This window comes from Mchenga conophoros, linkage group LG22, assembly GCF_057382185.1.
Source record: "Mchenga conophoros isolate Kocher_MC1m ecotype Shallow Benthic linkage group LG22, M_conophoros_male_GT1.1, whole genome shotgun sequence".
NCBI lineage: Eukaryota > Metazoa > Chordata > Actinopteri > Cichliformes > Cichlidae > Mchenga > Mchenga conophoros.
Window position 1 is genome coordinate 19,519,305 of NC_140546.1, and position 15,138 is coordinate 19,534,442.

The window sequence follows — 15,138 nt, forward strand, 5'->3', positions numbered from 1 at the left end:
CATGGTTGACTCTTTCCCACAGAGGGGGGTGCTTTAATAAACTTATTCGAATATGAGCTTTTTTTTCCGCTAAGGCTTATTTTAGGGGAGGAGATGTACGAAATTATTTACCGGGTTACAAGCAATGATAATATCGGCTGTTGACTCCTCAACGTCATCATTTTCTATCTATTGAGAAAACCCATTGTAAAAGTACCCGCGGGGTGTGTGTGTGTGTGTGTGTGTGTGTAACAAGATCGCCTGTCGCTGCAATTATGGTTTGTTTTTCAGTCTCTCAAAAGGAAAAGTAGTATTAACTAAGGGATATTTATTCGTTTTTTACACATAGGCAGCCTGTAGGTTACAAGCGGATAGAAAGTTCTTCTTTTCATCACAAGCTATGGTGTATCTTAAAGGTTTTTTACAGCGTCTGTATTATAGGAAAATAAAATACTATTGAAATCTCTACAGGAAGTCACTCTTTATTTCCATTACAAACGCCGGTGCAGCTTAAGAAAGTAAAATTACACCCGCTATTGTAAAAAAAAACAGAGAAAATTGTCATAATATTGAAACAGAATTCAGACTATGAGTTTGCGGAAAACTAGCTGCCGCTCTGTCTCTCTATACATCACAGAATCATCTGCTGCATCACCGCTGTGCTTAGGGAACATGACGCATCAGGTCTGAAAATGACTAGACACTTCCGGAGTATTTCCGGTAGGATCGAGGCCTTCCATAGTAAATATGCTGTATTTGAATATGTCATATTCAAAGCCTTCTTCTTTGGGAGAGCAGATCTCATCGGACACAGGAGCGCTGCTGGGCTGCAGAAGGAAATCCATCCTGTGTGTCTGTGATTTAGAAATTGTGACGGACTCCTCCTCTCTGCTTTTTATTCTCCTCCCCTGCTGCAGACCCTTCCTCTAAAAACTTTTTTTTCCCAACAACAGATGGCGCGCTTCCGGGGTTCACCCCCCCCCCCCCCCCCCCTTCTCCGGATGCGATTCGTCACGCTCATTACACACTTCCGGGGGGGGAGGGGGGGGAGGTCAAAAGGTCGTGATTAGGGCCATCAATCACTTCGGATTAAATTTTGTCATAAACTGTATGGGATTATCTCTCTCCCGTGTAAAAATGAATAAATATCCCTTAGTGAATACTTTTCTTTGAATACTACTTTTCCTTTTGAGAGTCCCTTTTACAAGGGACTGAAAAACAAACCATAATTGCCGTGACAGGCGATCTTGTTTCTCACACACACACACACACACACACCGCGGGTCAAGGAGGAATGAGACAGCGGTAGAGTTTTTTTCTTCATTACTTTTACAATGGGTTTTCTCAATAGACAGAAAATGAAAATGATGACGCTGAGGAGTCAACAGCCGATATTATCATTGCTTGTAACCCGGTAAATAATTTCGTACATCTCCCCATAAAATAAGCCTTAGTGGGAAAAAAAAGCTCATATTCGAATAAGTTTATTAAAGCACCCCCCTCTGTGGGAAAGAGTTTTTTTTTCTCAGAGTCGAGTTTAAACCATGAGGTCAGTTTTGTCAACAGGAGGCGAGCAAGAACAACTGTTGCCCATAAAGTAAAACAAATATTCGCCTCTAAGTCGTATTTTACCGTTGCAGAATGTGGAAAACAGACAGCCCTCCCAAAAAAGGAAATTGGACACCCCAACTCTCCCGACTGCGCGCACACACACACACACAAAACAGAGACCCGAAGGATGAGAAGAAAAAACCCCCCTCTCTAACTGACAATACAGATGCAGCGAAAAAACAGATGCCTCGCTAGACGAGGATAAAATGAGAGAGGGGAGTTAAAAGAGCCGTTATCTGCTCAAACCCTACTGTGACAGTTCTACCAATCGCGAGGAAGCATCCGAGAATATTATGTCAGCATTCCGTTCAAACAACACCGCCGATCAGAGCGCCAGGGCCATCTCGCCAGAAGTATTCGTACCTCACCCCGGTAAGTCTTTTTTTCTTTACGACTTTAAATTATATATCAACAGAGATGTCAATAATTTGATTACTTTCTTTTTGATTTCTACATCAATGATTTCACGCAAGTGGACTACGGTGCGATTAAATAAGTATATATCATTTTTTAAATAAGTTTAGATAGACTTTTTTAACGAAACTCTGTTACTTACAGAAGCTATCGATAGCGCGGTGAGTAGCAGCATAAATCCGGCCGTTTTCCGAGGCGATTTAGACGCCATCCTCCCCGCAGAACCTCCGCCGCCGCCGCAGCGAAAAGAAGAACAAGAAGACGACGTTATTTTCGTCTCCGCATACCAGGAGAACTGCGGAGAAATAAGTTTTAAAACCGAAGGTAATCAATTTTTCTACAAAATAACGTATTCGAAAAGCCGAGTATGCTATACCGCCCCTCCCGACTTGGAGTGGTATAAAGTGTGCTAGAAAGTTGTTTTTTTTTTTTAAATCTTTTTCTTTTTGTTTTATTTCTCGACAGCCGAGATTGAGAATATACCTATTCAAACCCCCGCTACAGACAATCGGATGGAGGAGCGAGGTAAATAAAAGTTTTTCATTCTCAAAAATAGGAAGGAGGAGAGACACAATTTGTTTTCTTAAAACTTTTCTCTCTTCTGTTTTATTTCTCGACAGAGACCGATACAGAAAATCAGGCGGAGGAGGAACCGTCCAGAGCTCCTCCTCCTCTCAGGAGACTGAGAGGTAATTGACGGGGGATGAATCGACCCTAATAAATAATTATGTTGTATTAATAAACTTCTCCGCTCTATAAAAAATGTATGTTTTAAAAATACATTCTGTCTGTCTTTTCTTACAGGTCGACGGCTACGTCATAAGAAGAGAATCCTGGATGACCTCGCTTTCATGTACGCCATAACAGTCTGTGCATATGCATCAATATATCGACACAATGATCTGTAAAGTAAAGGGATGCAAAGTAAAAGCATACACATGTAAACGTCTGTGAATTAAGAAATAAAGAAAATCATGTCGGAAGAACGCAGCATTCCTGACGCTTTGTTGGAAGCCGTGGCAGAATTGAACAGAGACGTTGATCATATAGCCCCACCGATCGACCCCCTACAGCCTTTAGAAAACGCTTTGCAAGCCCTGCTTCAAAACATTGAAAACGAACGGCGTGCCGGTGTTGTGCCAAAAAGTGATTGTCTGCCAGAAACTGATTGCCGTCCGCGGGAGCGCGCGCAGCTGCTTAAAGCTGTAGCGCCCGGATTACTTGCGTTGCCAGCTACTTCCGTGCAACTGATATAACGGGCGGGGGGGGCAAACAAACACATTTATGCCTTTGTTATTAGGCAAAGGTATGCATTTATGAAACTTCAACGTTTCTTGTAACTGAATTATGACGCTTTTCAGAACGTTGCTTTCGGTGTGTAGCGCAGTCACGAATGACTACACGCATCACGATGGAATAATTAATGCCTACAGGTTTAGTATGTCTACTCTCGTTGTTCATATTTGTTATAAGACTGTCGAATAGTAGTTAAAACAATAAAGACCGTTTGTGCCAGTATCACCATGACTCTTTCTTGTTTGTTCAGAATAACGACTGAGAACATGGCATTTTAGCGCTACCAAAAAGTGATTGTGGCATAACTCGTCACTGAGATACTATTTCTGCTTCAAACTTGGTGGATGTCATTCAGAAGGGTTATATGTCAAATATTACATCTCAAACAATCCCTCAGAACGGCTAAATTACCATTAAGGGAACAATAAAACTGACAATATGCAATTTTCAGCCTGCCAAAAAGTGATTGCCACCTATATCTTGTCACTGAAACAATGTTTCTGCTTCAAAATTGTTGGATATCATCCAGAAGGGTTACATGTGACATATTATATCCCAAACACTCTCCAAGAACTGCTGAATAACTTTTAAAAGAACATTAATACCCATAATATGCCATTTTCGACCTGCCAAAAAGTGATTGTGGACTATATCTTGTCACTGAAACAATATTTCTGCTTCAGACTTGCTGGAAGTCATTCAGATGGGTCATATGTCAAATATCATATCTCCACCAGTCCCTTAGAACTGCTGAATAACTTTTAAAGGGACAATAATACCTATAATTTGTGTGTGTGTGTGTGTGTGTGTATGTATGTATATATATATATATATATATATATATATATATATATATGTGTGTGTGTGTGTGTGTGTGTGTGTGTGTGTGTGTATACATATTTTCATGAATACCTTAAATGCTCGAATCCAATTTGTGCAGGAATAGAACTCTATTGTGCAAAAATATCAAAACTAATGTGGTCTGACTTTGTTTTGATCATGAAAAAATTTCAAGGACGTTTAATCTAAACAATAAATAAATAAATAAATAAATAAATAAATAAATAAATAAATAAATAGAAAATTCAAACAAGTCAACATCAGTTGCAACGAAACGCCACTTGGTAAAGACCACAGGTGGCAGTAGAGTCTAATGCACTCTACCTAACTGTGGAGAGCTGGAGCTGCCCGTCTCTTTTTGAAGTCTGGCCTTGTTTGTGAGGACCACAGTGGTATCGTGGTCAGACAGAAAAGCCTGGAACTCCTGCTCCACCTCCATGATGTGAGAATCTTTGTCCAATTTGTGTTCCAGAATTATCAGCTGTTTAGGAGCTCCAGGTCCTAACTATAAAGGGTGGCAGCATAGAAATGAGTGATTGCTACAGCTACCGCTGGTCATTTCAGATCTAAATGACCAGTATACTGTCCTTGTCACCAAGGAAAAACTCCCTTTTAACACGAAGAAACCTCTGACAGAACAAGACTCAGGGAGGGGTAGGCAGCCAGGCAGTGTAGTTCAGACAGGCCATGAAGTCAGGCTCAACTGCAGATCAGCTTCTCTGTATCCAACAGGTGAGAATAATATAGGCAGTGCTATTTAAGTTGCTATTTTAGCCTGCCACTGTAGATGCACATCTGCAAACTCCTCTCCACATTCTGTCTCTCATTTAATCTGTTATATTCTGTGCCGGGTTCTGCTGATGTTTTTTTTTTTTTCAATTAAATGTTATTTATATTGCACCAAATCACAAGAACGGTTGCCTCAAGGTGCTTAATATAAAGCTCCAATAATATACGACCCCGATGAGCAAGCTCTTTAGCAACAATGGGAAGGAAAAACTCCCTTCCATCAAGAAGAACCTTGTGGCAGAACCAGGCTAAGGGAAGGGCAACGATCTACCGTCACGGGTTGGGGGTGAGGGGCGGGAGACAGGCAAAGACATGCAGAGCCAGAGATGAATAATAACCCAGAATTAAATGAAGAGTGGTATATAAACACGTTGGTGATGCCTGATTCCATCATAATGAGGGTGGATTCAGGGTCACCTGCACATTTAAAAAACAGAAGTGGAACCAAAGTGCCTTAGAGAAAGACACATTTAAGGTCAAAATACATGAAAAGCCTAAAGGTGTGCTTTGTTGTGTTAACTAATCATCCTGCAAAGTGAGAACCATGCTTTTACAGTGTCTGGTGGTTCAGCTCTTTCACCGCATCGGCCTGGTCGGGGAACTCAATGGCAATAAATGACTCAGTCATCTCATAAATTGTGAGGCCCTGTTCTCCCCTACATAAGCTGCCGTTAAAAGTATCGCTATTGGTTTTGGTAATTGGTAATCTATTGCACAATTTGATTATCTCACAGCACATTTACAGCAGCGATGCGGGCGGCGCATGTGCGGCGGTCACTTTAAGACCTGCGAGCAGTAGCGTATTCGTTGTCAGGACAACAAATAAAGACAAAACTGGCCCGTGTGTTTCCTGCAGGACCTTTGAGAGTAGAGGCAGAGAGCAGTGGGAGCTCACCTTGATAAATAACAAGAGATACTGCACAGCACAGGCTGAATCAGGTGTAATTTTCAGGCGCTAAATGGAGGTAAAAACTGTTCCGCCTCTCGACTGATAAGTGACGCGGGGTATGACTCATATGGTCGCATGAGGGTTGCCAGGTGAGATCCAAGATCCTGCACTGCAGAGAGATCCGCCTGTTAACGTAAGATTCTTTCCAATTATTGATTGTTATGGAAATATTGCACGATGCACTCCTGATTCATTCGGCCATCGCCACCAGACTGCCAGCTTTCAGAGTCTCCTGATCTCTTCCAGGAGTGATCAAAGAGCCTGGTGATGATTACTGAATGAGCACGAGCACGAAGTGAATGGAAAAAATGAGCAAAAAATATGAATCAGCAAACATCTCCGATGTGGAAGAGCACATTTCTCTGAAGTATGACATCAAGAAGAGACTTGGAAAAGGGGTGAGCAACTTTTTCTCTCTTTTTAATTTAGTGGAAATGAACTTGTTTGCTCAGGCTGTACAGTTACTAACGAAACTCCAAGTTGCTGTTTGAGCAAACCGAAAAAAAAAACAGTTTCACTGCAGTCTTCTTTTTCTTTTGCAGTCTCTAACTCTTCTGCCTTCATGTGCAGTAATTCAGTTAAAGTTTCCTCTGCACTTAAGCCTTTAAATTCCTGAAATTCTCCAGACTTACAGTTCTCAGTGGATACCAGTGTTTTAAGCAAGAGGTTTATTTACTTTGGCAGCAAGAAAATAAACTCTTTCTTTGCAGATCAGCTGGTGTGTGAGGACACTTGTTCTCTTTAGAGTCCAGATCCCTTTTGTTTTTGTTTTTCTTTGTCTCCAGTAGTTTCCACAGTTCTAAAAACAGCCCGGTTTCTTTCCACCGTTTGCCCCAGGAGATTATCAAGTTGTTGCTCTGCTTCTAAATAGCCAGCTGATAGCTGCCACGTAGAAACCACATAACTGGCTGGACATGCTGAGGGTGGCTTTGACTCATGTTACCCACAGCTGTTCAACCTGTTGCACCTAGGCAGCATCCTACACCTGCACTGTGATGCTGAACAGCTCTGATCAGATGACTTCAGATGCATTCAAAAATCATAATGTGGATGTATTTTATTTTATTTTAAATATAGCTTCAAATACCAGGTTTAAAAAATGTCAGTGTATTATATAGGTCTGTTTTTCTGCAGCTGTTTGATTAAAAGAAGAAGAAGAAGAAGAAGAAAAAAGAAAACACATCCCCAGTGCTCTTTCCTCCACGTATCATTAGAGTGTATTATAATCTCCTGCCTCACTGCTGCCTCTGTTATGCTTGGCTTCACTACGCTGCTCACACCCTGCTATCACTGAAGTCAAAGAGCTCATGTCATCCATGTTTTATTCAATATAGAGATCAAGAGTTTTTTTTACATGGTGCATATAGTGGATTTGTATTCTTGATGGAGTGAAGATTAGTCCAGCAGGAATAATACACAGTTTGTGACTCTACATAAACAGCATATTAGCTGGTTTTAAATACATGCAAAAATCAAAATTATTAATGAATATAGGATTAGCTGCTGGTAGAAGAACTACTTAAATGTATGATGTCAGGCAGGGTTAGTTCGCTGTATCCTACTGGTAAGACTCATAAGGGCAGTAAAGCTGCATTACCCTGCCCACTATAGCTGCACATCTGCAAACTGCTTTCCAAACCACATCCACTCAGAATCTTTCTTCTTTGCTGGGTTCTTGCTGATGCTCTTTCCGTCTTTTATTTTCCATGTATGCACATGGAGCTGTGGGGAGAGCAAGTCCACAGTGCAGATGGGAATAATTTATAGTTACTTAAATCTGCAGGAATAAGTTATCATTTTGACTTACAGTGGTCCTAACTGAACTCAGATGCCAGTATTCTCATATTTTGATTTTTATAGTTAAAATCTTGCACAGGATATAAGCCCAATCCTGTAGGTACAAGAAGCATCCTGGTGACGTGTTACTTGCGTTTTGTGTTTGCCTCAGGCCTACGGCATTGTCTGGAAAGCAGTTGACAGACAGACTGGCGAGATTGTGGCTGTGAAAAAGATCTTTGATGCCTTCAGAAACAGGACAGATGCCCAGGTGTGTACCATGTGATCTGCAGTAAGTGGAACAATGCTGTTGTTCTAAAGCAGGGATGTCAAGTTCATTTTACACCATGGGCCAGATACAGCTCACTTTGATCCTGAGTGGCCTAAACAGTGAGACTCCCCTTTTTGTGCGTGTAAGAAGTGTAGCTACACATTTAATCCCCGAGATATGTTAATATAAGAAAAAGAAGTGGAATTTCAATAATCTCGTTTTCAGGACACAATAAAAAAAATGCTGCTGTAACAAATGAAAGAACTCTGTCAGCATGACCCCTTGGGCCTAAAAGCGGCTTCTTATTTTTCCATAATTTTCTTTTTAAGTACTTGAAATTAAGCATTTCCTGCTTGCAGTCTTTCAAATGTCCACTTCATTTTGACTGAAAAGCAATCATTTGAATAAATTGTTAAAGCAAAAGTAGAAGCAGCTCTACTTGCTTCACGATTGTCATGCCACTTCTTACATTTTGCTTGTATCTCATCCTGGGTATTACATGGTATTAATTTCCTCCTTTATCTGTTTAAAGACAAGTTTAGTAAGTGTTTGCATAGGACAGGTGGCTTGTGTGCACCTGATTTACAGCTGCATATTTCCTGATCATGACCTCAGTGTCTTCTTTTTTCTTTTTACAGCGAACGTTCAGAGAAATCATGTTCCTCCAGGTAACCAAAGTATTTATTATGTTCCTGTCAAATAATCTTAACACTTTTCCAAATCACTGTCATGTCTTTTAGTTCCATTTATGAAGACTGAAACAACGATAATGTCAGTCTCAGTCTCACCGACTGTACTGGATCTCTCTACATGTAAATTACCTTTAGTTGAATTTAATAATATTCTACAACTCGACCAGTGACATGTTCAGTCTGTTAGTACTCCACAAAACTGTTGCATATATATAATATTCTTAAGAATCCTTGTGAATTCTTTTTGAAATATCAAAATAAGTAAACAGGGAATGTGTTTTTCCATGTTGTTTTTATAAATCACATAAATGTTTCCCTCCTTATCTGCTGACCTACCTTCATGTGACCTTCCCCTGCTGTTTGCACAACCTTGTCACAAAACCATTGCCAGTTATTACTGGTCAAACAGTAGCCAGAGTGTGAGTTTTGTGTTTGAGAGTAAGCATGTTTACCTTTTCTTTTTGTGTGCAGGAGTTTGGAGGCCACCCCAACATCGTTAAGCTTCTAAATGTCATCAGAGCACAGAACGATAAAGACATTTACCTCATCTTTGAATATATGGGTGAGTGTAAAGCCCAGCTCATCATCTGAACTTGTAACACAGCAGCATGAGGAAGGCCCCGGGGGCTCTTAGTAGCTTAACCTGGCACTGAAAAGGTGTGTGTGTGTGTGGGCTTCTGCTTCTCTTGGCCGGCTGTGCTGTCTTACTGCTGAGTCCACAGACTGCCCTCCCTGTCTATGCAGTCTAATCCTTGACAGTACTGCAGCATTACAGTGCAGACTCCCACTGCTTACATTTCATTTGATTTCAGCCATGCCGTTGCATTAAAATTAGCGTGTGTGATTTCATAGAGGATTTGTATGTTCAACAACACCGTAGATGGTTATCTTTATAACTAATGATTATTTAGAATTGGATCATTACATAAACACCCATAACAGGTTTTTTCCTGTTTCTGCTTTTGTACCAGATACTGACCTGCATGCAGTGATAAAGAAAGGCACCCTACTGAAAGACATCCATAAACGTTACGTGATGTACCAGCTCCTCAAAGCCACGAAATACCTGCATTCAGGAAATGTTATCCACCGGGACCAAAAGGTACAGCAGATGGAACAGATGTGAGAATGTGAGAAGCATGCTCTTATTTGGATTAGAAAAATCCCAAATGAATGCCTGTATCATGCATGTACAGTGCACTTTTGCTCTTGTCACATGTTAATGTTCTAATTATTTTTTCTTTGTGGCCTGTGTAAAACTGTGGCATTTCCTTATCCTATGCAGGTTTGTGCAGTAAACTCTGCTGAGTTGACCTCACAAAATGGTCCTTGGCATCACAAAATAGTTTTTCATCCCACATTTTCTGCTCACTGAACATTCATATTCACATTTTCATCTTTTAAGCAAGCACTGGAAACCTGAGAAAATTCTCTTTGGTAAGAATGTTTTTTCTTGTCTGTTTCCCACAGCCGTCCAATGTGCTCTTGGACTCTGACTGTGTTGTCAAGCTGTGTGACTTCGGCTTGGCCAGATCGCTCAACCAGATCCAAGAGGACAGTGGGAATCCTACACTGACGGAGTACGTGGCCACACGGTGGTATCGAGCTCCCGAGATCCTGCTGGGATCCACAAGGTACCCGACTGTGTTGAGCGTCTGCTGCTAACGCTTGTTTTTCACTGACAGAAATGAGTCTAAACGTTAAATTTAGGCGGTGCTTCTGAATAATCAGCGTATTTTCCAAAGGTACACTAAAGGCGTGGACATGTGGAGTCTCGGCTGTATCCTGGGAGAGATGCTGCTGGGAAAAGCCCTGTTCCCTGGGACATCCACCATCAACCAAATAGAGAAGATCATGAGTGCCATTCCACATCCCAGCCCAGAAGGTGGCTTCACAAAAGTCCAGATTAAATGTATTTAACTGCTTGACATTTTACTTTTACTTTGGATTGATTAAATATGCCTTAATTTTCAGATATTCTCGCAATCAAGTCAGAATATGGATCCTCTGTCATACAGAGAATGTTACTAAAGTAAGACAATATTTTATGTTTGCAATTTATGTTGTGAAAATCATAAAATTATTCATCAAATGTCTGTTTGAATCTGGTAATCTTAAATACTAACCCCGCGTTTTTTGCCCTTTATTTTTATGTGAGTACACAGTGTGTACAGTTAATGCGTGGCCTCAGCTGACCTTGTCACTCTTAACACAGAGCTAGGTTAACAAATTTCCTCCACTTCAGCATAAAAACTAGAATTAGAGCTTACAAGTGGAAGCAAGGCTGATTAAATACTTAAGGAGCAGAAGTACTGATGCAGCAGAACAGTAAACTGAGCAACAGCAGGTGAAATAGGCCACAGAAACTGAAAGACAGATCACTATAATAAACCCCTGTTAATTCTTCTTCTTCATCTGTTCATCCTTCACCAGACCACAGGTGCCTTTGGAGGATCTTCTTCAGCCTTCTGTGCCTCCCGATGCTCTCGACCTGTTGAAGGGTTTCTTGGTTTTCAACCCAGACAAGCGGCTAACTGCAGAGCAAGCCCTCCAACACCCATACTTAGCCAGGTATTAAGGATCAGACTGGCCCCTGGATTAGGAGCTGTGGTCAAATTTTATTCTGTTTTCTTGTTGCTCAGTTGGTCAGATTGAATAGATTTGTGTGTTATTCCCCTTGTGGTAAATCTGTAATCTGTAAATGGTTTTTATGATTTTACTGTCATTATATGTTCATGTGTGCTGTCATATGTTTATAAGTGTGCTATCCATTTCTGAAGATTTCACAATCCAGCCAAAGAGCCAACACTGAACTACGACGTAGTGCTGCCAGTGGATGATGACATCCAGCTATCTGTGGTTCAATACCGCAACAAACTATATGAGGTACAGTGTGACTTATAACTGAGTTTGAGTACTGAGTACATCAGATTACTTTGAGGTATACTACAAAAAACTACTGAAAAAGCTCTGTAGGCTGTAGGACCCTTCACACAAACATGCAACTCTGCCTGCTTCACATAGCAAGACCGAAAGAAGCAAATGTAAGAAAACAATACAGTTTCAAAATTTAGAAATACATTTCAAAAAATGAGTCAAGAACAAATGAAATCCCTCACAGCATAAGAATGTGCTGTAACGTTGTTCCAAATTAAGAATTTAGGGCTTTCAGCTTGCTTTTCTAAATATTAAGACATAGACTGTATATAAAAGATGGACATAGTTACTGTGCCATCACACAATTAGTGAATTTAGTCCCAAGCGAAATCCTCAAGCTGAGCATTTTCAGTCGGATCATGAGTTGTATTATATTTATTTATAAAGCAGGCATGATACATATTAACATTGCTGCATGTAAACAAATGCAGCTGATGAAATGTACAGAGGACTTTGTGGCACATTGAATTTGGAGATCTTATTCATGGTTAGGCCTTAAGACACAACTATGGAATTATATTTATGTCAAAAGCTGCGTGCAGTAAAAAAAATGTAATCAGGAGGAAATAATTTACTTTCGCGAGCGGAGGTGTTCATTGCCACTTGCAAGATGAATTTACTCACATGTAAATTCAACAGCACAACGAAGCCTTCACACACAGGAGAGTTTCTGGTGTGTGAGCGATGCAGCAGGTTCATGCTCTCAGGGGTAACTCTGCTCTCAAAGCTCGAATCTGCTCACTTTAATAAACGGACTTTTGACAGTTTTGAAAAACACAGAAAAACACTTTCAAAGGAGTGCTGCCTCAACCTCTGTGATGGTCAGGTTCAGGTTACTGCATTAACCTGAGTTACACTGTGGCAGCAATACAAGAGCTGTTTTAATCCATATTTGTTTTCACTGCATTACTTTAATGCTGAAGAGATTTTGAAAACCGAAAGATTCCAAGGCAACTTCTGAAACATCTGGCTTTACTTCAGTTTCAGTATAATTCAATACATCTACTGCAATTATACAATTATTCCAATGTTCCGGTCTCTGCTGGTCATTATAAAGAATGCGTTGAATTGGGTTCACTGTGCTTATCTCTTTCAAGAAGTCATCATTTGATAACAAAAGGCAGACTGTTCCACAGTTTAAAAACAAAAGGTGGCTTTTCAGTGCTTCATTGGACACACAAGGTAGCTTTAAAACAATACCTGTGTGATCATGCTTGAACATTCATGGTCTCTGAATTTTCTATACAAATGAGACAACTGGAAGTTAATCAAACTAGTTAAAAATGCTAGAGTCTGTATCTTTTTTTAACCTGCAGATGATACTGGAGAGGAGAACTAACCAAGGGATGTTGAGGTTGATCCAGCCAAAGGAAGGAAGCTGTGTCAGCAGCAGTGAGAAGCCCAGTGTGAAGTGTGATAAAGGAGTGAAGAGCCAAGTGGCTGCAAACAGCATCAGAGATGGTGATGATGAAAGAAAACCAAAACCTGAAAAAACTGACGAGACGACCCATGCGCCTCCATGTACAGGAGTTGGCAAAACCGAGGCGGTGAATGCATCCACCCCACCTGCAGCAGAGAAGACGAGCCCTCTAGCTGGCCCTGGCATAGGAAAACTTACATATAACCCCATCACACATGCCCCAAGTATGAGAGTTTATTTTTTTGGTGTAAAATATGAAACCTGTCTTTTTGTTTAAAAAATGGTGGGGTTTGAAAATTCCTGAAAAGCATAATTATTAAGCCATCAGAAAGTCAGGTATTTAATGAGCACAGTACAACAGCTGTGTTTATACTGCCTCAAACTCTTGTTTTCTTCATTCAGATGTCTTTGTTCGGAGTCCAGGTGGTCCTCCTCATTCCTACCAATCCACTACAGCCAGCAGGAAACCAGTGGGACAGAGCAGCTACAGTAATGCAGTTGCATCACCAACAGAGGGCACCAGCGCTGGTGTAGTAAGCGTCAGACCTCAGTCCACTTCAGCTTTGTTTTCCTTTAGTGATGTAAGCCTTGTTTCTTTTTGTACTTACCATTTGTACTTTTCTCTGTCTCCTCACCCTACTTCTGCTAGTCGATGGACCAGATTCTGCAGCGTGGTCGCTCAGCCCCCGTGGCCCATAACCATTCCTTTTCCTCGTCCCTAAACCACACCCAGAATAACCCGTTAGTACGCAAAGATGAGACATCCTTGTCTTCTGGGCTTTACATCACATCAGCACGTCTGGTCAGTCCACTACATCCATGTAAAATATTATATGAAAGAACAGATGCAATTTTAAAAAAAATGAAGTGACTTTTAAAACATTTTTGAGGATTTTGAAACTTGGTGGCTTGGTGGCTTTAGGGGCAAGAAAAGAAACTTGGTCACTGTCACGTGTGTCTGACCAGGTTTAATTTTTTCTTCTTCTCATGCAGAACCATCGCTCCACCACTCAGGTGCATGAGGCCCGGCCACCACCGCGGTTCATCAAGAAAGTGTTTCAGACTAACTGTAACGTGGCAGCAGCTGGCGACCCACGAGCCAAACTAGGCAGCTATTCGCAGGCCTATGGCACCATCAACAAGACTGGACTGGACAGTCTTCTTCAGGGCCGCCCTTGCAACCAGTGACTGCTGTCATACCTGCAGTTACATAGGGGTCCGGTGCCACATGTGTTTAAACACACAACAAAGTTTGCTTTGATCTCCTTCAGACTAGGACTAGAAACGATTCTGAAAGGCAGATCAAACAAACATCTCTTATGTTACATTTAGATTTTACCCATGGATACATGAATTTATTCACTGTCTGTGACTATATATATATATATATATATATATATATATATATATATATATCAATTCTAGGCGTTAATACCAATGTATGAATATATGTAAATGTGTGTATTTTTTTAAAAAAAACTTGGAAACCTTTTCTTAGAAGGCTGGATTAGCCTGTCTGTCTGTAGAGAGGCTCTGTATTAAAGTGCATATGCTAAATAGTAAGTTTGAGCATTTGTCTCAGGAGCGTCTGTCGGTTTAAAATAAGCCCTGGTGTCTCATGTTGACTCTGGTCTAGAGGCTTAATGTTTTAATACTACATTAGGAACATTGAACCAGTGGTTTGGGTGCAGAATACTTGCAGATACATGTAAAATATGCAAATAGATGGTTTGGTGAATTCATTATATCTAATAAGTGATTATTTTTCATTTGTGAACATACCAGCAAGAATTCTACTTGTTGTTCTGATGTGTACAGAATTTTATAATGTTTAACACTGAATCACTTAAATGTCTATGAACAATTTCAGGTGGAAGAACTCAGACTCTCAGTGTCTCTGTAAAAGAACAGCCATGTAAAGAAAAAACAAAGTAAACATTGTTTTTTACACATTTCTTCTCCTCCCAGTTTTGTTTCTAAAACTGACTGCGAAATATCTTCAAGAAACCTAAGAAGTCCAGTCGCTTTTCTTTCCAAGGTCCTTAGAAACTGAAGCTACAGTTCACATAGGCTCACCAACATTGGACAACAGAAGAGTGGAAAAATGTTGCCTGGTCTGATGAGTCTCAATTTCTGCCCCAACATTCAAACTGTAGGATCAGAA

General features: G+C 40.6%; 3 protein-coding genes across 6 annotated transcripts in view; 2 read left to right on the forward strand and 1 right to left on the reverse strand.

Annotated features, from left to right (window-relative positions):
* stmnd1 (stathmin domain containing 1) overlaps positions 1–2,286 on the reverse strand; it is a 35,383-nt gene extending 33,097 nt beyond the window's left edge. For 2 of the 3 annotated variants that reach the window (XM_085262175.1, XM_085262174.1), the window contains exon 1: positions 2,147–2,286. The gene's annotated coding sequence lies outside the window, so the exon portion shown is untranslated. The remainder of the gene's footprint in view (positions 1–2,146) is intronic. The other variant, XM_085262176.1, reaches the window with a different exon arrangement.
* LOC146549327 (uncharacterized) lies at positions 1,662–3,522 on the forward strand. Of its 2 annotated transcripts, none has more exons than XM_085262179.1 (5): positions 1,662–1,962; positions 2,152–2,328; positions 2,470–2,529; positions 2,625–2,693; positions 2,809–3,522. In XM_085262179.1, exons 1-5 carry the CDS (start codon positions 1,884–1,886, stop codon positions 2,910–2,912), a joined length of 489 nt encoding a protein of 162 aa, XP_085118305.1. In that variant the 5' UTR covers positions 1,662–1,883; the 3' UTR covers positions 2,913–3,522. The 2 variants fall into 2 exon arrangements, with proteins under 2 accessions (XP_085118305.1, XP_085118304.1); XM_085262178.1 differs by having other exon boundaries at positions 1,669–1,962; positions 2,149–2,328.
* Positions 3,523–5,676: 2,154 nt separating this feature from the next.
* mapk15 (mitogen-activated protein kinase 15) lies at positions 5,677–14,913 on the forward strand. Its single transcript, XM_085261829.1, has 15 exons — positions 5,677–6,011; positions 6,125–6,276; positions 7,827–7,925; positions 8,564–8,593; positions 9,089–9,179; positions 9,589–9,719; positions 10,088–10,251; positions 10,363–10,502; positions 10,592–10,649; positions 11,051–11,188; positions 11,398–11,503; positions 12,871–13,198; positions 13,377–13,507; positions 13,624–13,776; positions 13,968–14,913. The coding sequence occupies exons 2-15, from the start codon at positions 6,178–6,180 to the stop codon at positions 14,160–14,162; spliced, it is 1,863 nt and encodes a 620-aa protein (XP_085117955.1). The 5' UTR covers positions 5,677–6,011; positions 6,125–6,177; the 3' UTR covers positions 14,163–14,913.
* Positions 14,914–15,138: the final 225 nt, after the last annotated feature.

What these genes read in the sequence shown, in the direction of transcription:
- mapk15 (XM_085261829.1), top strand. Translation starts at nt 6,178, where the DNA reads ATGGAAAAAATGAGCAAAAAATATGAATCAGCAAACATCTCCGATGTG. An exon ending in AGAAGAGACTTGGAAAAGGG is followed by an intron (nt 6,277 to 7,826) that starts GTGAGCAACTTT and finishes TGTTTGCCTCAG; the next exon opens with GCCTACGGCATTGTCTGGAA. An exon ending in ATCCTGCTGGGATCCACAAG is followed by an intron (nt 10,252 to 10,362) that starts GTACCCGACTGT and finishes TATTTTCCAAAG; the next exon opens with GTACACTAAAGGCGTGGACA.
- LOC146549327 (XM_085262178.1), top strand. Translation starts at nt 1,884, where the DNA reads ATGTCAGCATTCCGTTCAAACAACACCGCCGATCAGAGCGCCAGGGCC. An exon ending in AGTATTCGTACCTCACCCCG is followed by an intron (nt 1,963 to 2,148) that starts GTAAGTCTTTTT and finishes TGTTACTTACAG; the next exon opens with AAGCTATCGATAGCGCGGTG. An exon ending in AATAAGTTTTAAAACCGAAG is followed by an intron (nt 2,329 to 2,469) that starts GTAATCAATTTT and finishes ATTTCTCGACAG; the next exon opens with CCGAGATTGAGAATATACCT.